Consider the following 22,348-nt stretch of genomic DNA (forward strand, 5'->3'; position numbering starts at 1 on the left):
ATCAAGAACTTTGTTTTGAAGCTGAAGATTTTTTTTATTTGCCAAATCTACAACAATGAAAAGGGAAAAAAATAAAAAAATAAAAGCTGGGAATCAAACTCAATAATCAGGAGAGGATTTTGAGAATCACTATAGAATAATTGTTATTCAGACAAATATGGTGAACAAATATTTGAATCATTTTTAAAATAATTCTTTAGTTACAACCGACACACTTGAATAAGCTACTCTATCAGAAAGTAAGCACAAATACAAGCCAAGTAAACCTTTCTGTAGGCCTATAAGGTAAGAATACTTAACTATACATTTCTAAACAATATCCCAGTCAAAAGATTAAGTACAATTAGGCCTTTAAGCCAAGCATATATATATTTGTCAGGATGAGCCAAGTATACTTATGTATACTTTTGTAAAGTATATTTCTGATAAGTATATAACAAGTAAACTTAAAGTTAACTCTCTTATTTTAAGTTTGAATGAAGTATACTAATAGCACACTTGAATAAACTTCTTTTTGGTAAGGGAATGCCTGGTCATGTAATGCTCCCAAAGGGAAACTTGGCCAACCGGCTCCTCTGCATCAAAGTGCTGGCAGAACATGCAGATCGGTGCCTGTCTGAATCCATGCCTCCGGGTAAGCAAGGAGCCCCAGCAGTTTGCACAGTAATTCCCTCAAACAATATAAAATGAAGGTACATATCAGAGGGGATTTAGAAATGGGTGGCAGACTGAAACAGAGTTGGCAATTGTTGACAAGACTAACCAAGACGGTTTTAGTGACTTTTATTTGTTTCTGTTGAGTTTGGAACAGCTTATCCACCAGCTGAAACTACGGCAGCGGGAGACGGGGTGTGTGCGCCGCACCATAGACAAACACACAAACACACACACAAACACACGCACACACACACACACACACACACACACATACACACAGTGTACTTCTATCTTTATGAGGACACTGATGGACATAATGCATTCCCAAGCCACTTATCCTGACCTTAACCAACACAAGTAAATGTCTGACCCCAACCTTTACTCTTACCCTAACCTAAAATTAACTCTAACCTAAACCTTAAAACCAAGTCTTAACCCTCAAACAGGCCTTTGAAGGTCTGCTTGAAGGTGAGGACCTGGCAAAATATCCTCATTTTTCAAAAATGTCCTCACTCTGAAGGTCTAAAACTCATATTGGTCCCCACAAAGATAGCTGTACAAGCACACACACTCACTTACACACACAAACACACAAACATGCACACACACACACGCACACACACGCACACACACACACACACACACACACACACACACACACACACACACACACACACACACACACACACACACACACACACAGACACCTGATGTAGGCCTTTAGCTACATGTTGAAAAATGACTTCTCTACCACGAAATATTCATCAAGTTACATGTCTGTCTGTCTGAGTCATTCCACTCAACCATAAATATGGTCATGTCTGGAAGGTAACACACGCGTTGGGAAACTCTTGCAAGTTGGTTAAGGTTAGGCACTGATCTTGAATGCTTATGGTTAGTAAAGGTCATCTGGCTGTGAGTCTTGCGAGAGTTTTTGCAATTTTTTGCAGATTTCAGATCTGATTTAGCAATTTGTGAGTTACCTTCTAGACACATCCATAAAATATGCAGGTTGTGCAACAAACTGGCAACCATTTGTTGTGAAGTGAATGCAATGGGATGAAGGAGGGATAATATGAGAATGCAACATCTAGTGGCTGAATGAATATACAGTATATATATATATATATATATGTATAAAATAATGGCAATAATAAATGACGATAGACTAATTGACAGTCTGATTAACAAATGATTATGTAACCATTATTATGGTACTAAAATGCCTTTCACAGAATTATTTTGGTGCACCCTTCCCCATCATATTCTTTTTTGTATTCTTCTCAGGTTTCAGTAGAATAATATAACATTTTGGAATAAAAATACAAATGAGCAGTCCAAAACTGGAGGCCAGAATAGCAAATATCTCCACAGCAACACTGAACTTCCCAGGAGAGCTGACATACGCTGGGATGAAAGTGATCCAGACTGCAGAGAATATCAACATGCTGAAAGTGATAAATTTGGCTTCATTGAAATTATCAGGCAGTTTCCGGGCCAGAAAAGCAAGAATGAAACATAACATGGCCAGAAGTCCTATGTATCCAAGTACAGCCCAGAAGCCTACAGCTGAGCCCAGAGCACACTCTAAGATGATTTTGTCCTTGAATTCCTTAAAATTCTTAAATGGAAAAGGAGGAGAAATTGTTAACCAGAGGATACATATGATAACTTGTATAAGAGTGAAAGCCAGAACACTGAGCCTCTGCTGTACAGGCCCAAACCATTTCATCATATTACTACCTGGAAATGTGGACCTAAAGGCCATTAACACCACTATAGTTTTCCCAAGAACACAAGAGATGCAAAGGACAAAGGTGATGCCGAACGCTGTGTGTCGCAGCATGCAGGACCACTCAGAGGGCCGGCCGATGAAGGTCAGAGAGCACAGGAAACACAGAGTCAAGGAGAAGAGCAGCAGGAAGCTCAGTTCAGAGTTGTTGGCCCTGACAATAGGAGTTTTTCTGTATCTGAAGAAAATGAATGCCACAACAGCTGTGAGGCATGTTCCAAATAAGGACGCTGCAGTGAGCAGCGCTCCCATGATCTCTTCATATGATAGAAACTCGGCCTCTTTCTTCACACAGGCATCTCTTCTCTCATTTGACCAGAACTCAGGGTGGCATCGCACACAGGTGATAGAATCTGAAAAATAATATTAAAGCAGGTTATATTCTTGTTCAGTACATTTCAATACATACACACTACATGAGTACCAGATAATAAATTGACAGCCTTATGACAGTTGTATGGTAAAAGTATAGTATGTAAGTACAAGATACAGTATAAAGAGCTATTATTTACACATTTTTCTTTGTCTTGTTTAATTTCTTTAATGTTCTTCTCGACTGGTAGAGAACATTTCAAGTTTAATGGGTTGAACTTAACTCAATTAACTCTAAGCCATCTACACCATTCAGTTTAGGTATGTTATGCTAAAAAAAATGCACTATTTGTCACTGTGTCTTTAAATAGCATGCCTTTTCAGTCCGCATTCTTACAGGAAGTTAGCAACAAAAAAAGTCACGCCAGACATGAGGACTCTGTTTGGTCTAATTGCCAAAGGCAGGCATATTTTCTTCAACATATCATAGTTTCAGAGGCCTTAATGAACAGAATCATATAACTTGATACAAAAAAGGTGCAAAAAAATTTATAAGAACATGCTTTAACAAACAGTTCAGTTGTCCTTTCATGGTAAAGGTAGTAAAGCTGATGATGTAATTCAAATTTACCATTTTCTACAAAATAAAAAAAAAACAGGTGATCATTGCTAAATAATATGATACTTTTAAGGCTATTCCATTATTTTGTATGCTGAAATATTGTATTATTATGATTATTATTATTATTAATAATACTACTACTACTACTAATAATAATAATAATTATTATTATTATTATTTTTATTATAATTATATCTGCATGTTTTTTCATCATTTCTGACATGTTCTCTAAGTAGCCTACTGTAAAAAGGCCTGTGTTAAATATCTAGAATAAATATATGGAATAATATTAGTAATGGTAATACAACTAATTATATGGCAACAAACAGACATATGTTGCTATACTAACCTATTACTAGCATAATAACAGCACATAGTTTGTATTTTTATTTTACCATGAAGCAACATCTGAATCATTTGGTAAGGGCCTACATTTAAAAAAACAAACAAAAAAAAAAAAAAACGTTGATTATTTTTATTGTTGCTCCAAGGACATAAAAAATGCAAAGATATATTTTGTCCCATTATTTTTTTCTAAGTGATGACATTGAAGGGTTATATACAATTTTAAATGTCAATTTTCAATGCTGCTGTACAAACACCACAAAATTCACACTTAATGCATTCATTTCAGAGAGAGAGAGAGAGATGTCACATGAGACCAACACTATCTGCATGCTCAGATACCACTAGGAGTTGAAAAAATACTGTAGACTTGTTTGTAATATGAGCGAGCTGACCCTTTAATGACCACTTTTTTAAATTAACTTTTTTACCAATATAATATTACTACACCTGTAATGTTGCTTATTTCTCCCTCTGCACATCTTAAACAGTCATAGCAGCAGACAGGCTTTCCTTTCTGGAGAACCTTGCGAGTTCCTGGAGGACACTTCTTGCTGCAAACTGACAAAGGCACCTGCATGGACAAAACAACTATGAGAAGAAATGTATGGGCATTCACTTTGACAAGGCCTTGTCTTTGCAAGCCTCTATCGTACATTTGATGCAACAAAACCAAACAGTATTATGTCACATTAACTAATCACATATACGCTTATAACCAGTGATGGAAAGTAACTAAGCACATTTACTCAAGTACTGTACTTAAGTACAATTTTTAGGTATTTGTACTTTACTTGAGTATACCATTTTCTGCTACTTTATACTTCTACTCCACTACATCTCAGAGGAAAGTATTGTACTTTTTACTCCACTACATTTATTTGACAATATTAGTTACTTTGCAGATTGATAATATTAAATATAATCAACATATAAATTATGTTGTAATAATAGATCAAGATAAATCTTTATTGATCTCTGTGGTAAATTCACAAATTACCCAGCAGTATATAATTAAAGTAATTAAAGGTGAGCTTATATATAATATAATAGTATATATTATTCAGCATAATGATTACTTTTACCTTTGGTACTTTATATTTTAATGCTAATATATTTCTACTTTTACTGAGGTAAGATTCTGGACATATAGAATATTTCCACACTATGTTATTATTTTTTTTTACTGCAGTACTTCTTCCACTTCTTATTATAACATAGATGCTAATTATCAGTTAAAGTGACCACATTGCATCTTACCTGTTTTGAGTTCTGTGCCCAAATGAAAGACTTATTTTGCAGATTCAGCTGTTTGTCTGCAGGTAAAGATGCATCATAAAGACCAACTGTGACAAAGTCCACAATTCCATTGTCTGTTGGCTGCCAGTTTATAATTTCATACTTTGCTGCTGGTTCTCCATTTTCATTAAAGTAGACCTCATCTCCTTCCTTTGTTTTGAACTGAATCTTTTTTATGTGCTGTAAAATCTAAGTCAATATAAATTGAATTAATACATTGTAAATCAATGTAAATCATTATCAAACAAACATTTTGTAGGCCTATTGGTTCAACAGACTGCAACAGTTTATTTTTCAAAATTCAAACAATTTTCCTTGTTAATGTGACTCAAAAAACTCACCGTAAATGGATCTAGCTGCACCTTGTTGTCACATGTTTTGTTACAGCTCAGAATGTTATGAAGTGCGTGGGCCACAGCATACACTCCTTTATAGATATTGTTAAAGATAGGCATGAACGACATATCTGTGAAGCTGTTTTGCACTCCAGTCAGATCTTCATGTCCAGTACATTTTCTCTGATTCCCTTCTGAAGACTTTGACTGGTTGAATTTACAGCTGAACAATGTCTCCCAAAACTCTGTGAACATTTCATTACTAGATGAACTGAGTGGCTTCACATCCAACATGAACTCTCTCATGCCACTGACATGTGCTTTGGGGATGGACATGCCTATGGCACCATCCAAAATGTGATGCCTATCCATGGCTGCAATTTGGGGATCAAAGATCCAGGCCTCACTGCCTACCCACTGGTACCCAGTCAAGTTGTGGTGAGACAACTCATGTAGTAACACATCCATATCCATGTGGGAGAGGAAAGTGAAAATCACCTTGGCAGTGGAAGCCTTGATAATATCAATTATCTTTTGTATTTTGTCTAGTGGATCTGTTCTAAAGAAAGATACTGAGTACTCCAGACAGATGCCCAGCTGATGGGCGGTTTCTATGAATGTGGCCATGCCATTATTGCCGTAATCAGCATTTGATCTAATAGCTCCAACCCAAGTCCAACCAAAGTGCTTGACCAACTGGGCCAGGGCTCTGCTCTGGTAGTAGTCACTGGGTATTGTTCTGAGGAAGGATGGGTACTTGGTTTCATCACTGAGACAAGCACAAGTAGCAAAGTGGCTGATCTAAAAGAAAAAAAAAGAAAAATAACCTAAATTTCAAGATAAAGATGTGAAATATAAAACATTCATACAGCCAACTCCAATTATTTAAAACCCATTTTGCTATGACATGCTGGAAGAAGTAAAGATTAATAATAGCCACCATTGGGATATGAAAAGGTCCGATGACAGTAGCTATAGCCATGCAAGGAGAGGAAGAGGTCTCTCCCATAATGGCCTGCACTTGGGCAAGTTTTGTACATGGTGCCTCGGAGGGTGCAGATGCCACTTCATTACCATTAGCCAAGGCCAGTGCTACCCTCACACTTTTGGCCACGGAGCCACAGGTATCGTAGATCTTATATCCCAGAGAGATGCCAGGCAGTAGGTCTGTGCTGTTATTAATCTCCTCTATGGAAAAGAGCATCGCCTGGGTAAACTGGAATTCTCTGAAATTCAAACTAGATGCATACAGTTATAAATATTTGGTATCTGTTTGTGAAATAGAAACAATAGCATAGTAAATGGAAATATTTGATGGTATTAATAGACACAACAGGGAATATTTATCATTTTATATACTCAGTTTGACTTCCTCTTAAATATTTTAAATCTAAATAGATTTGTAATTTACCTGGTGCATTGCAGTGGCAGTGGTTTGTGCATGTAGGTATCCTCTCTGTTTTTCCAGCTGCTGTGTAAAGAGAAGATTCCCCCCAACATAATATCCCCATCCTTAGATAGCTGGGGGTTCTCAGGATCCCCTCTCTGCCTGCACACAGGCTCCTCGGCCTGAGAGAAAGATGCCACCAGCAACAGCTGTAAGAGTGCCCATCCCTGCTCTGGCCACCTCTCTGTGGATGGCATACCGTCTGAGAGAGCTAAACCACTGGGTGGCATCACATGTACCTTAATGTAAATTCAAAGCTTGCACTGGTATTTATACATGTTGGAGCAGCATGGACAATAATAATAGAAAGTAAGGTTTTATGTCTGTGGAGTTACAAGGTTGGGCAAGAGGAGGGAGGTGCCCAAACAGAAAAAGGGTCTGGGGCCTTAGCAAGAATGGCAAGTATGAAAGCTTCCACCACCAAATGTCATGGGCTCTGTTGGTCCTTGTGTGCTCTCTATGATTGACACCAAGCAGTCACCAGCCTTGCCTGCCATTTTCTTGGTATGAGTATGGAATTACCAACGAACCCTTACCAAATGAATACACAGGCTTCTTGAAATCCCCCCCCGCTTCTGGAAATGGGACCCCAAATTTATCCATGAAGTAACATTCTTCAGGTGACATTTTTTTGCAAGCACAGTTTCAGATCCGGTTTCTCCTGAACCCATCACTCCAGGCTCTTCTGCAACTCACTTAGCTAACCTCCAGCCTGCAATCTGGCCTGCCTGAAGATCTGGCAGGGCATCGGCGGAGACAGCGAACTGAAGATCTGGCTTGGCGTCAGTGGTGATGGCCAATTGGATGACAGAGATTAGTGGCAGGTGGTCTATGGCACAGGGCAGCGCAGGCTCTGTGGTGCTGGGCAACCGAGGCACCAAGTAGCTGCGCAGCAAAGAAAACCAGCCTGTCTGCCCTGATCCTGTATGTCCTGATCCTGTACGTCCTGAACACTATGAGCCTTTAATGGACCTGTTGAGGAGCCACCCTGTTGTACGGCGGCCATCTCTCATTGGGTCTCACCTTGCCATTTTCGGGGGTCCCTAAAAGAAGGTATGGACCATGCTATCTCGATGGACCCAAGCCACAATCTTTCCATGTAGCCTACCCCCTGGCAACTGCAGTAGTTAACCACGAGGTACTGGGAATCACTGTTTTAGACAATAGTATACTTCCAACTTTGTGGCCGACATCAGTGCCCAACTTAATTTATTCCTAATTCTAAGACACTTGTGGTTGAGTGGGAGGAAATTTCAGCAGCCAAGTTTAGAAATGCTGTGGACAGTCTTCAAAGGAGAGTGTCGTAGAGCTGCATATTAATACCCATAATTTTAGTGCAATATGTTCAACAGTTATAATGTGCTAATACAATGTTATATGTAAAACAGGAACATGTGGCGAACAGTCAATGCATGGTTGGGTCCTTTCTTCAATTTGTTCTTGTTTTGATTGTCTTAATGTGAGCTAACCACTCAGCCATTATGCCGATCGACGTGATAATAGTGCTTTTAAATTGTAAGTATTCAGTAGAACTAGTCATTCCTGTTTGCACACCTTTTTGCCCCAAAATGGAATAAAATGTTTTTTCTTTCAGAATGGAAATATAATTTTGTAGATCCAGGAAATATATCTTATTACATATAAATCGTCACATTTTCTCACAATAAAAATATTGTAAAATATTTAATAACATTCCTTTGTCATGTGCTTTTCGTTGTGAAGTTACTGTCAAATCTAAACTGTCTAGTTTAGGAATTGACATCTGGATGTTTTCTGTAAACCATTTAGCACACCACAATAAGTTTTGAATCCCCTTTCAATATTTTTAAAAAAAGCATGTAAACTTAAATGTATGTCTTTATTTATTTTATTCATTATTGAAGTTTGGTGAGTTCAACAGGCAACATCATGGTCAAAGGGCACTGTCTTGTACAAAGGCCTCACAAGTTCTCCAGTAGCAATCTTAAGGGGATCATGATGAAACAGCCCTGACGGGAAGTTTCCAGTGTAAGCCTTGAGGACAGGTATGGAGTGGATGTAGGCTGGAGACACTGTGAACTCTTGAGGGAGTTTGTTAGTTCGTTAGAGTGCTTGTGAGCGGGAAGAGCTTGAGGTGTAAGTCATGGTCAGGCCTGAGGCACACGCACTTCACCACATGTGCTCCAATCAACCCCCAAAGGACATAACCTCTGGAGAGGTCCAAAGTGTTTCATAAACTAACAGGCATCTCTGCAAACACACAAACAACAATTTCATTTTAATTAAAGAAGGCCTATGAGGCATATCAGCTGACTATTAAACATCCCTTTGACTGGAAAATAACAATAGCACCAAATTAAATATCACATGGCCCAATGCCTCGCAAAATCAGGTGTGTGTTAAATTGTTTATTTTGATCCGCTGTCAAAAGTGTAACTTTAATTCCATCATCCAAATGCAGAATTCCCTAAAAATGATGTGACATGTAGGGTAAAATAATAGAAACAGCACCGGAGCAGCTGTGGCTCGTTACGAAGTAGTGAACTGGCAGCGCGGATCAGATGACTCAGTCCAGTTTAAACCTGTTGGCTATTATGAATGTTTGTCCTCAAAACTGAAGCCATAATGAGGCCTGGAGGAAAGACAGAGGCAAATATCATAATTGACAGTAACATGTACATTTATGTAATTCAAGGGTTTGACATACAATTTGACAATGAAAAACATTTTCTTTGATTCAAAGTCACCTGTGTCAATGTGCAGTGAGAGCTGTCGTCCAGGAACTTATAAAGTCCCGCAGAAAGGAAAGCCGGCCTGCTGCTATGACTCTATACCATATGCAGAGGTATATGCTCCACAGACCTGAGATGAGCCAATTTGCATACATTGTTTACTTTACACACTCTATGTTATATATTAAAGCTCGCTATGGTACAGTCTCTTATTTACGTTTTTAGGTTGTAAACTGATAAAATTACAATAACCGTGACAATATTTCTATTACAGATTCTTATGACTGCAAAAAGTGTCCTGAAGAGTATTGGTCCAATCATAACAGAGATGTATGTGTACTGAAACATGTTGAGTTCCTCTACTTCACTGAGTCTGAGCTGAGCTTCCTGCTGCTCTTCTCCTTGACTCTGTGTTTCCTGTGTTCTCTGACCTTCATCGGCAGGCCCTCTGAGTGGTCCTGCATGCTGCGACACACAGCGTTCGGCATCACCTTTGTCCTCTGCATCTCTTGTGGTCTGGGGATAAAGATAGTGGTGTTAATGGCCTTCAGGGCTACACTTCCAGGTAGTAATGTAGTAATGTGTAGTGTGTAATGTGATGAAATGGTCCGGGCCTGCACAGCAGAGGCTCAGTGTCCTGACTTTCACTCTCATACAGGTTGTAATTTGCATACGTTGGCTGACAATCAACCCTCCTTTTCCATCAAAAACATGAAACGCTATAAAGAGAAGATTATACTAGATCATGCCCAGCAGCTCTCCTGGGAAGTTCACTGTGGCTGTGGAGATATTTCCCATTCTGGCCTCCAGTTATGGACTACTTCTCTTTGCACCAAAGTGCTTTATTATTGTTCTCAAACCTGAACTCAACACAAAAATACATCTCATGGGGAAAACAGGATCTCATTAAACATAAATGAAATGACAGCATTTTACTATTTTATTTCATGGCTTGTGGTTTGGCTTTAATTTTGAAGTGACCCCAGAATTATTTTCACTTAAAAATACATATAATATAGCTTTCTTTTTTCTCTGTATCAAAATCTAAATAAATGCTACAAAGCAACTATATATTCTTTCCAAAGTCAACTCAACATTGTTGACTGGCAGTTAAACTCACATTTTGATTTTAGGTAATTCCATGATGTAGGGAATCCTACCTATTGGGTGCTTCAATAGACAGTTAAAAAATACTTTCGGCGAAAAATACTTGCAGCGATGATTGGGCCCTCGCACCTTTGCGTGCGTCTGGGGTACTGGCGGGACACCGATTGACGCGGCCGGGCACAATGAACCTGGAACTATGCTGAGTGCAATGATGCCTGCAACTAGAGTCTGCGACCAAACGTTCATGGATTCTGAAAAGGGACGGGGCTAAAGTGTTCGGGGCGGGGAACACCGTCATTAATGAAAGAGGATCTCCGTAGTGAGTCCAATGATGCCTCTCACGACTCAGACAAAAGTCTACGACAAACGGTTCAAGAGTTATGAACGGGGGCGTTGCTATGTGTAGGGGGCGAGAATAACCATACCAATGGATCTGCTGCGTGCAATGACTCCTCCCACAAGAGTCTATGACAAACGGTTCATGAGTTATGGAATGGGGCGGAACTTATGTGTAGGGGCGGGGCTCTGAGTTTATATTGGCATGTGAATGACGGCAGGCCTGCACCATTATCATGGCTGTGAAATTTGGAGCAGATTGGACTATGTACAGTGGAGTTACAATAACTTCCTGTTTCATGGCGAATGGCCCAAATTGGCCGCCACACCACAGCAAATTCGTTCAATGAAAACTCAAGATTTTAATAACTTTTCATCCTTAAGGTCTTTAGATGGTCCTGACCAAATTTCTGATCAATCTGATTAATTAATGGAGGAGTTTGTTACACGGCCTATAAAACGCTAAAAATGGGCAAAAATGGGCAAAAATGGTACACTGAATTCAAAATGGCTGACTTCCTTTTGAGTTTGGGTATACCTCCAAGAAGCTTTTTTGTGCGTCCCCACATGTTAATTTGCATTTAATATATACAATTTTTTTTTAAATCATGTTCTGTAATATCTTACACTTGTATTGTTACCACTTTATTTTATTTCAATAAAAATAAGTAAAAGAATGTAAAAACTATTCATGACTTCCTGTCTCTTCATTTTAATGAGAACAATAGGGCCCTCACCATGTACACTGTCATCACAAGAGAACAATATCAACATTTACAAAAAACAAAAAGGTGAAAAGGCATTGTTAATATGAAAAAAAAACACTTGAAAATAACCTGAACCGGGTTCTCTTTTTCAGGAATGCCATGTTCACACTCAAACAGTTACAAATATTCACACCTTGAACCCGACTAGTGGATATAGCTCCACTGAATTTAACCTTTAATCTTAAAGACCTTGCTTAAGGGCTCATCGGTGGTCTGTCGATTGAACCAGCGACCAAAAGTCACAAGAAAGCATACGATATATCATGAATATATATATGTATATATACTAAACATGTTTTCAGGGTTTCATTTAGTACACACCAGCAAAACGTAGGCTACATTAGTACATTGACATGCATGCTAACAACCATCGAAACCTATCGTGCTGGTGTTAGCATAACATTTAGCATGTTAGTATGCTAAATAAAACACTGCTATTCAGAGCCACTTGCTGGACAGTTAATATATAGTAATTGTGATGAATGTATCCAAATAAAACTACTTCTTTGATATGTACAAATACATATAAGGTATAGTTGAAATATACGCAGCTCTTGTTGTAGATTTGGCGAAATAGAAAAATTCTCGTGATTTGAAACAAACTTGTTGATATCCTCAGTCTGCAGCTTAAGTATGATTTAACTTACAGTAATATTTACATAATGGTCTTAGAAACAGATTGTACCATCTCAAATCAAGAACAACAAAGTGATATGACATCATTATAGAGTGATTCGATAAGAGGACAATCTGCAGAAGTATAAAGCTCTGCCCATCACAGGAGACGCACCTGTTGGTCAGCGGTAGAAGAGCTCATCACAGCGTACAGGTTAGTGTGTGTGCCTGTTTGTACCAGATGTGTGACTGTGCCTATGTCATGTTACTGTTTGTGCTTTTTGTGGGGGCCTTTGGAGCAGAGGAAGACACGGCGCTCTGTGAGATGCTGGGTAGCCCAGAGTTTCCTCTGTTATCTAAGGAAGGAGATATCACTATTGGAGGAGTTTTCTACATCCAAAAAGAAATGTTGAAGACTTCGCTTTCTTTCACAGATGCTCCAGAACCTCTCATATGCTCCGGGTACTATTTGTTGTCTTCTTTGTTATTGGTTTTGATTTAAGTCGAAAAGTTCTTAGTTAAAACTGTTCTCTCTCTCTTCAGGATGAATATGATACAATTTCACTTTGCCCAAACAATGATTTTTGCCATCCAGGAGATCAACAATAGCAGCTCTCTGCTGCCTAATATCTCAATTGGTTATAAGGTGTTTGACAACTGTGCTTCAACACTGTTTTCAACGAGTGTTGTGATGGGTCTAATAAATGGGCAGGAAAGGACTTTGGGTCAAACCTGCTCTGGCCAGTCATCTGTTCATGCCATCATCGGACCCTCCGATTCCTCCTCATCCATTGGGATGCAACAAATTGCAGGGCTTTTCCAAATACCAATGGTAAATATGTGTCATATTTTTAATAATATTTTTACCATGTTCCTTTTTACAATGTAGCATAAAGGGACCATCAACAAACACTGAATTATGGTGGTATTATGGTTCATTTCAGGGCTATAAGGTCAGGATTAAGGTTGCCAGGGTTTGCACAGATGCAGCAAATTGAGTCAAAAGTCTACCTGTTGTCAGTTATTTCTTATATTATAATGTTATAAATGTGTTTTTTTTGTATCCCACCTTTTCTTTCCTATTAGATCAGTTACTATGCCACTTGTGCTTGTTTGAGTAACAGAAAGGAGTACCCCTCCTTCTTCAGAACCATCCCTAGTGACTACTATCAGAGCAGAGCCTTGGCAAAACTGGTAAAGCACTTTGGCTGGACATGGGTTGGGGCAGTTAGAAGTGACAATGACTATGGTAACAATGGCATGGAAACATTTATCACAGCTGCAAGGCAGGAGGGGGTCTGCATCGAGTACTCAGAGGTCATCTCAAGCACTGACTCCAGTGGGCATATTGCCAGGGTGGTCAGAGTGATCCAAAGCGGCAGTGCAAAGGTTTTAGTTGCCTTCCTCTCCCAGGAGATAGAAATGCTGCTTGAGGAAGCTCTGAAGCAGAACTTAACTGGGCTGCAGTGGGTGGGCAGTGAGTCTTGGATTACGGAAAGTCCTCTGGCCACCAAGGGGTACTCGGGAATCCTGACAGGATCTCTGGGTTTCACCCTCCGAAAAGCAAAGATCCCAGGCCTGAGAGAATTTCTTTTGCAGGTTAACCCAAGTCAAGACCCTCATAATAATCTGGTGAGAGAGTTCTGGGAAGCCACATTTGGTTGCAGTTTCCAACCCAGTCTGCATGGTCAGGCCCAGTGCTCTGGTTCTGAAAGACTAGAGGACATCAACAATCCTTTCACAGATGTGTCAGAACTAAGGATATCCAACAATGTGTATAAGGCTGTGTATGCTGTGGCTCATGCCTTGCATAACATGTTGAAATGTGGACAAAGTGGTGAAGTGGTGAATCAGTCCTGTATCTGGAAAGATTTTTTAGAGCCAAAAGAGGTTAGAGGTCCCCTTCAAGAATTAAGTAAACATTTTAAATAAAAACCCTGTACTTTAAATTATTCACCATTATTCTCTTTTGGTAGATTGTGAAACACCTCCAAGATGTGAATTTCACCCTTCAGTCAGGAGAAACTGTGGGTTTTGATGAAAACGGAGACCCTGCAGCAACTTATGAGCTGTTGAACTGGCAAAGAAACCAAGCAGGAGATACTGTGTTTGTGGCTGTAGGGAGCTACGATGCCTCACTACCGAATGGAAAGCAGTTTATCATGAACGGAATAAACACAACATGGGCTGCCGGATCCCCAAAGGTACCAAACAAACATGTTAGGTATGAAATAGGCTAAACATTATGGAGGTTGATTTTAAAAGTATTATCTGTGATTCCCATCATTAAAAATAGGTACATTCTGCATTGTTTAGGAAGTCATATAAAAGTAAAAACATGACATGCCAAGTGTACAGAGTTTTACTTCTGATGTATATTGATGTCCAAGATCAAGGTATAAAGCTTAAACTAGTTTTTAGGAACCCTAGAAAAGACCCTAATGCTGATTAAATCAAACCAATTAAATTAAAGCTGCTGTCAGTAACTTTCAGCAAATATGATAAAAAGTTAATTTTATAATACTGTCACTATATCCTGACAATAATACATGAGACAGATTATTTGTGAAAAAAATGATTCTTCTTCTGCATAGTCCTAGTGCCTCTAATAGCATTTGAAATTTCCTACCGTGCCCAAATAAACACAACCAATCAGAGCCAAGGAGTCTCTAGAGCCGCTGTCAGTCACTGCTCGCGAAATTCGCGAACTCCGATCAAACAGTCAAACTAGGCAGCGCTGATCAAACATATTCTAAAGACTCCTCGGCTCTGATTGGCTGTCTTCCTTCAGTGCTTTGAAATATAGAAAAATCATAAGCAGAGCAGTACACAAAGTAATATGAATATTTTTTCTTTTCAGATTATCTGTCTCATGCACCTCTGTCAGTGTATAGTCACTGTTAAAAAAAAACTTTTTTTTATCATATTTTCTCAAAGTTACAGACTGTAATTTTAAGTATTTAGACTACAAGGCAACAAACTATGAGTAACTGATGAGTTGTGGTGTTGTTACAGAGGCCACAGTCTGTCTGCAGTGAGAGTTGTCTGCCAGGTTTCCGGCAGGCTGTGATTAAAGGCAAACCCATCTGCTGTTTCTCCTGCATCGCCTGTGCTGATGGAGAAATCAGTAACTCCAGCAGTGAGTAGATCTGTAATTTATTATGAAATATTTGTATGAAATCAATGCTTTCCAGTATCTTTATAAGTCACTTAATACAGCAGGTGCTTATTTTAATATGAGCTCTGCTCTAATAACTCGCAGCTGACAGCATAAACACATTTCAGCGTTCCATGTTTTCCATTCAGATTCTGCCGAGTGTTCACGGTGTCCACTGGAGTACTGGTCAAATGAAGATCACAGCCAGTGTGTTCCAAAGGTGATCGAGTTCCTATCTTACGGAGAAACCATGGGCGCCCTCCTCGCTGCTTTCTCATTGGTCGGAGCAAGTTTAACACTGGGGATATCATGTGTCTTCTTTCGCTTTCGTCACACACCGCTCGTCAAAGCCAGTAACTCTGAGCTGAGCTTCCTGCTGCTCTTCTCCTTGACTCTTTGTTTCCTATGCTCTCTGACCTTCATCGGCCGGCCCTCTGAGTGGTCCTGCATGCTACGACACACAGCATTCGGCATCACCTTTGTCCTGTGCATGTCTTGTATCTTGGCTAAAACCATGGCAGTGGTGAACGCCTTTAATGCTAATAGGCCATCGAACACAGTTCTTCAGTGCTCTGCTCCGCTTCAGAGAACAAGCGTTCTCAGCTGTACTTTACTGCAGGTGTTAGTTTGTGTGCTGTGGTTAACTCTTGCCCCGCCATTCCCCTACAAAAATACAGCTCATGCCACTGAAAGGATTATTCTAGAGTGTGATTTAGGTTCACCTATCGGGTTCTGGGCTGTGCTGGGGTATATAGGACTCCTGGCTGTGCTGTGCTTCGTCTTCGCTTTTCTGGCTCGAAAGTTACCTGATAATTTCAATGAAGCCAAATTCATCACTTTCAGCATGCTGATATTCTGTGCAGTCTGGATCACATTTATCCCAGCGTATGTCAGCTCTCCTGGGAAGTTCACTGTGGCTGTGGAGATATTTGCTATTTTAGCCTCCAGTTATGGACTACTTCTCTGTATATTTGCACCAAAGTGCTTTATTATTGTTCTCAAACCTGAATTGAACACAAAAAAACATCTGATGGGGAAAACAGGATCCCATTAAACATAAATTAAATGACAGTCTTTGACTTTTTTATTTCTAGACTTGTGGCTTGGTTTCAATTTGGAAGTGACCCCAGAATACTTTTCATGATAACATATGTATTATTTAGCTTTCTTTTTTTCTTTATCAAAATATAAAAAAAGCAACAAAGCAGCTGTAATGTTTTTTCTTTTTCGAAGTCAATTCAACATTGTTGACACTCCGCGACCCCTAATGGGATAAGCTGTTGCAGATGATGGATGATGAATTTGCATTTCATGTGAAAAAAAACAACAACTTTAAAAAATATCTTTAGCACACCTGACTCATTGAACTTTTATCTGACTAAAGATTGTTAGAATCGGTGGCCCCAACCATGGCTCTGAAATATCAGTTGCCTAACTGTACTGTGTATTGGTAAATCCATGACGCGGTCCATGGTGCTGAACTTGCAGATGGATTTGTAATTCAGACTTTTTATCTGTGTCTGTTCTGTTTTACCTTTTTCATTGTTATAGATTTGGCAAATAAAAAAATCCATCTTTGAAACAAACTTGCTGATATTCTCAGTTTCCAGCTAAAGTATGTTTCCCCCTCATCACACCCCCCTACAATTTAACTTACAAGATTAATAACATAATGGTCTTAGAAAAAAAATATACCATCTGAAATGAAGAACAACAAAGTGATGTCACATCATTAAAGAGTGATTCGACAAGAGGACCATCTGCAGAAGTATAAAGCTCTGCCCATCACAGGAGACGCACCTGTTGGTCAGCGATAGAAGAGCTCATCACAGCGTACAGGTTAGTGTGTGTGCCTGTTTGTACCAGATGTGTGACTGTGCCTATGTCATGTTACTGTTTGTGCTTTTTGTGGGGGCCTTTGGAGCAGAGGAAGACATGGTGCTCTGTGAGATGCTGGGAAGCCCAGAGTTTCCTCTGTTATCTAAGGAAGGAGATATCACTATTGGAGGAGTTTTCTACATCCAAAAAGAAATGTTGAAGACTTCGCTTTCTTTCACAAATGCTCCAGAACCTCTCATATGCTCCGGGTACTATTTGTTGTCTTCTTTGTTATTGGTTTTGATTTAAGTCGAAAAGTTCTTAGTTAAAACTGTTCTCTCTCTCTTCAGGATGAATATGATACAATTTCACTTTGCCCAAACAATGATTTTTGCCATCCAGGAGATCAACAATAGCAGCTCTCTGCTGCCTAATATCTCAATTGGTTATAAGGTGTTTGGCAACTGTGCTTCAACACTGTTTTCAACGAGTGTTGTGATGGGTCTAATAAATGGGCAGGAAAGGACTTTGGGTCAAACCTGCTCTGGCCAGTCATCTGTTCATGCCATCATCGGACCCTCCGATTCCTCCTCATCCATTGGGATGCAACAAATTGCAGGGCTTTTCCAAATACCAATGGTAAATATGTGTCATATTTTTAATAATATTTTTACCATGTTCCTTTTTACAATGTAGCATAAAGGGACCATCAACAAACACTGAATTCTGGTGGTATTATGGTTCATTTCAGGGCTATAAGTTCAGGATTAAGGTTGCCAGGGTTTGCACAGATGCAGCAAATTGAGTCAAAAGTCTACCTGTTGTCAGTTATTTCTTATATTATAATGTTATAAATGTGTTTTTTTTGTATCCCACCTTTTCTTTCCTATTAGATCAGTTACTATGCCACTTGTGCTTGTCTGAGTAACAGAAAGGAGTACCCCTCCTTCTTCAGAACCATCCCTAGTGACTACTATCAGAGCAGAGCCTTGGCAAAACTGGTAAAGCACTTTGGCTGGACATGGGTTGGGGCAGTTAGAAGTGACAATGACTATGGTAACAATGGCATGGACACATTTATCACAGCTGCAAGACAGGAGGGGGTCTGCATCGAGTACTCAGAGGTCATCTCAAGGACTGACTCCAGTGGGCATATTGCCAGGGTGGTCAGAGTGATCCAAAGCGGCAGTGCAAAGGTTTTAGTTGCCTTCCTCTCCCAGGAGACAAAAATGCTGCTTGAGGAAGCTCTGAAGCAGAACTTAACTGGGCTGCAGTGGGTGGGCAGTGAGTCCTGGATTACGGCAAGTCATCTGGCCACCAAGAGGTACTCGGGAATCCTGACAGGATCTCTGGGCTTCACCATCCGAAAAACAAAGATCCCAGGCCTGAGAGAATTTCTTTTGCAGGTTAACCCAAGTCAAGACCCTCATAATAATCTGGTGAGAGAGTTCTGGGAAGCCACATTTGGTTGCAGTTTCCAACCCAGTCTGCATGGTCAGACCCAGTGCTCTGGTTCTGAAAGACTAGAGGACATCAACAATCCTTTCACAGATGTGTCAGAACTAAGGATATCCAACAATGTGTATAAGGCTGTGTATGCTGTGGCTCATGCCTTGCATAACATGTTGAAATGTGGACAAAGTGGTGAAGCGGTGAATCAGTCCTGTATCTGGAAAGATTTTTTAGAGCCAAAAGAGGTTAGAGGTCGCCTTCAAGACTTAAGTAAACATTTTAAATAATAACCCTGTATTTTAAGTTATTCACCATTATTCTCTGTTGGTAGGTTGTGAAACACCTCCAAAATGTGAATTTCACCCTTCAGTCAGGAGAAACTGTGGGTTTTGATGAAAACGGAGACCCTACAGCAACTTATGAACTGGTGAACTGGCAGAGAAACCAAGCAGGAGATATTGTGTTTGTGGCTGTAGGGAGCTACGATGCCTCATTTCCGAAAGGAAGACAGTTTATCATGAACGGAATAAACACAACATGGGCTGCCGGATCCCCAAAGGTATCAAACAAACATGTTAGGTATGAAATAGGCTACATAATGTGGAATTTGATTTTAATTAAAGTATTAAGTGTGATTACCATTATTAAAAATAGTTCAATTCTGCATAGTTTAGGAAGTCTTATAAAAGTTAAAAACAAAACAAAACAAAAATACACATATATAAAAATGATTGATATGCAAGATCAAGGTATAAAGCTCAAGCAATACTTTTTAAAGCATGAATAAGACCGTAATGCTGATAAAATTAAACCAAATAAATTAAAGCTGGTCTCAGTAACTTTGAGCAAATATGATGAAAATGTATTTTTACAAAACAGTCACTATATCCTGACAATAGTACAAGAGACAGATAATCTATTAAAAAAACATCATCTTCCTCTGTATTGTCCTAGTGCTTCTAATGGCATTTGAAATGTCCTACCCTGCCTGAACAAACACAACCAATTAGAGTTGAGCAGTCTCTGGGCAGCAAAAGCTGTGAACTCCGAACAAATGGTAAAACTAGGAAGCGCTGATCAAAAATGAATCAAGATTGTGTTACTGTAGTGCTTATTTCTCGCCTCAAATGTTTTCAAACATTTTTCAGCTAAACAGTAGACTAAAATATATTTCTGAAAACATTTGAGGCAAGAAATAGACATTACAGTAACATCATTTTGTTTCATGTTTGATCAGCGCTGCCTTTTTTGGCATTGTGATCGGAGTTTGTGAGTTTTGCAAGCAGCGATTGACAGCTGATCTATAGACCCCTTGTCTCCAATTGACTGTTTTTATCATATTTGCTCATTATTTGCTTTAAGTAATTGGATAACAGGGGCAACAAACTATGAGTAACTGAGGAGTTGTGGTGTTGTTACAGAGGCCACAGTCTGTCTGCAGTGAGAGTTGTCTGCCAGGTTTCCGGCAGGCTGTGATTAAAGGCAAACCCATCTGCTGTTTCTCCTGCATCGCCTGTGCTGATGGAGAGATCAGTAACTCCAGCAGTGAGTAGATCTGTAATTTATTATGTAATATTTGTATGAAATCAATGCTTTCGAGTATCTTTAAAAGTCACGAAATACAGCAGGTGCTTATTTTAATATGAGCTCTGCTCTAATAACTCGCAGCTGACAGCATGAACACATTTCAGCGTTGCATGTTTTCCATTCAGATTCTGCCGAGTGTTCAGAGTGTCCACTGGAGTACTGGTCAAATGAAGATCACAGCCAGTGTGTTCCAAAGGTGATCGAGTTCCTATCTTACGGAGAAACCATGGGCGCCCTCCTCGCTGCTTTCTCGTTGTTCGGAGCAAGTTTAACACTGGTGGTGTCATGTGTCTTCTTTCACTTTCGTCACACACCTCTCGTCAAAGCCAGCAACTCTGAGCTGAGCTTCCTGCTGCTCTTCTCCTTGACTCTGTGTTTCCTGTGCTCTCTGACCTTCATAGGCCGGCCCTCTGAGTGGTCCTGCATGCTGCGACACACAGCATTCGGCATCACCTTTGCCCTGTGCATGTCTTGTATCTTGGCTAAAACCATGGCAGTGGTGAACGCCTTTAAGGCTAAAAGGCCCTCAAACACAGTCCCTCAGTGCTCTGCTCCGCTTCAGAGAACAAGCGTTCTCAGCTTTACTTTGCTGCAGGTGTTAGTTTGTGTGCTGTGGTTAACTCTTGCCCCGCCATTCCCCTACAAAAATACAGCTCATGCCACTGAAAGGATTATTCTAGAGTGTGATTTAGGTTCACCTATTGGGTTCTGGGTTGTGTTGGGGTATATAGGACTCCTGGCTGTGCTCTGCTTCGTCTTCGCTTTTCTGGCTCGAAAGCTGCCTGATAATTTCAATGAAGCTAAATTCATCACCTTCAGCATGCTGATATTCTGTGCAGTCTGGATCACATTTATCCCAGCGTATGTCAGCTCTCCTGGGAAGTTCACTGTGGCTGTGGAGATATTTGCTATTTTAGCCTCCAGTTATGGACTACTTCTCTGTATATTTGCACCAAAGTGCTTTATTATTGTTCTCAAACCTGAACTGAACACAAAAAAACATCTGATGGGGAAAACATGATCCCATTAAACATAAATTAAATGACAGTCTTTTACTTTTTTATTTCATGACTTTTGGCTTGGTTTCAATTTTGAAGTGACCCCAGAATACTTTTCATGATAACATATGTATTATTTAGCTTTCTTTTTTTCTTTATCAAAATATAAACAAAAGCAACAAAGCAGCTGTAATGTTTTTTTTTTTTCTAAGTCAATTCAACATTGTTGACTGGCAGCTAAACTCACATTTTGATTTCAGGTATTTCCATGATGTAGGGAATCCTACCTATCTGGTGCTACAATCCGTAGTTGAAAATACTTGCGTTGAAATAGTAATAATAATAATTATTTGCATTTCATATGAAAAAAAACAACAACTTTAAAAAACATCTTTAGTACACCTGACTCATTGATCTTTTATCTGACTAAAGATTGTAAGAATCGATGGCCCCAACCATGGCTCTGAATATCAGTAGCCTAACTGTACTGTGTATTGGTAAATCCATTACGCTGTCCCTGGTGCTGAACTAGCAGATGGATTTGTAATTAGGGCCCGAGCACGAAGTGCAAGGAAACCTATTGTTTATCTTGATATTATTATTATTTTTCTGCCCGGAGATTGCCTTTTTGGGACCTTTCCCATCCCCAAAAAGTCACTAAAAGTGGAATATGCGTCAGAAGTGGCGCGAAATTCAATATTCTGGAGTGATTGGGCTTGGGTGTCACCAGCGGGCGAGGTAGCGCCCCCTAATGTAGGCAGTTTTTCAGGGAAAGTTTTTTTGATCTTCACTAAATTCTAGTATGTCATTGTTCACATCCTCAAACCCGTATTATTTTTTCGGCCAACAGGAAGTCAGCTATCTTGGACTTCCTGCGTGATTTTAAAATTTACGAACACATGTTTGAGGACTTTTGGATGCACAAAAACTCATGACACTTTACACGCACATCTAAACTAGTAATTACTTTGATTTAGTGGTAAAATGTTGC

At 39.6% G+C, this 22,348-nt stretch overlaps 3 protein-coding genes across 3 annotated transcripts; 2 read left to right on the top strand and 1 right to left on the bottom strand.

The window, feature by feature from the left end:
- Positions 1–762: 762 nt before the first annotated feature.
- LOC141771716 (extracellular calcium-sensing receptor-like) lies at positions 763–6,820 on the bottom strand. Its single transcript, XM_074642275.1, has 6 exons — positions 6,774–6,820; positions 6,303–6,600; positions 5,369–6,163; positions 4,989–5,216; positions 4,179–4,302; positions 763–2,802 (listed from the first exon to the last, which is right to left on the bottom strand). The coding sequence occupies exons 1-6, from the start codon at positions 6,803–6,805 to the stop codon at positions 1,895–1,897; spliced, it is 2,385 nt and encodes a 794-aa protein (XP_074498376.1). The 5' UTR covers positions 6,806–6,820; the 3' UTR covers positions 763–1,894.
- Positions 6,821–12,040: 5,220 nt separating this feature from the next.
- On the top strand, positions 12,041–16,556 carry LOC141771718 (extracellular calcium-sensing receptor-like). The gene is made up of 7 exons (XM_074642276.1): positions 12,041–12,053; positions 12,648–12,807; positions 12,889–13,177; positions 13,432–14,235; positions 14,322–14,549; positions 15,361–15,484; positions 15,652–16,556. Exons 2-7 carry the CDS (start codon positions 12,671–12,673, stop codon positions 16,554–16,556), a joined length of 2,487 nt encoding a protein of 828 aa, XP_074498377.1. The 5' UTR covers positions 12,041–12,053; positions 12,648–12,670.
- An 866-nt stretch (positions 16,557–17,422) lies between these two features.
- LOC141770765 (extracellular calcium-sensing receptor-like) lies at positions 17,423–21,440 on the top strand. The gene is made up of 6 exons (XM_074640612.1): positions 17,423–17,589; positions 17,671–17,959; positions 18,214–19,017; positions 19,104–19,331; positions 20,194–20,317; positions 20,485–21,440. The coding sequence occupies exons 1-6, from the start codon at positions 17,438–17,440 to the stop codon at positions 21,378–21,380; spliced, it is 2,493 nt and encodes an 830-aa protein (XP_074496713.1). The 5' UTR covers positions 17,423–17,437; the 3' UTR covers positions 21,381–21,440.
- Positions 21,441–22,348: the final 908 nt, after the last annotated feature.

This window comes from Sebastes fasciatus, chromosome 7 (genome assembly GCF_043250625.1).
Source record: "Sebastes fasciatus isolate fSebFas1 chromosome 7, fSebFas1.pri, whole genome shotgun sequence".
In the NCBI taxonomy this organism is placed as follows: domain Eukaryota; kingdom Metazoa; phylum Chordata; class Actinopteri; order Perciformes; family Sebastidae; genus Sebastes; species Sebastes fasciatus.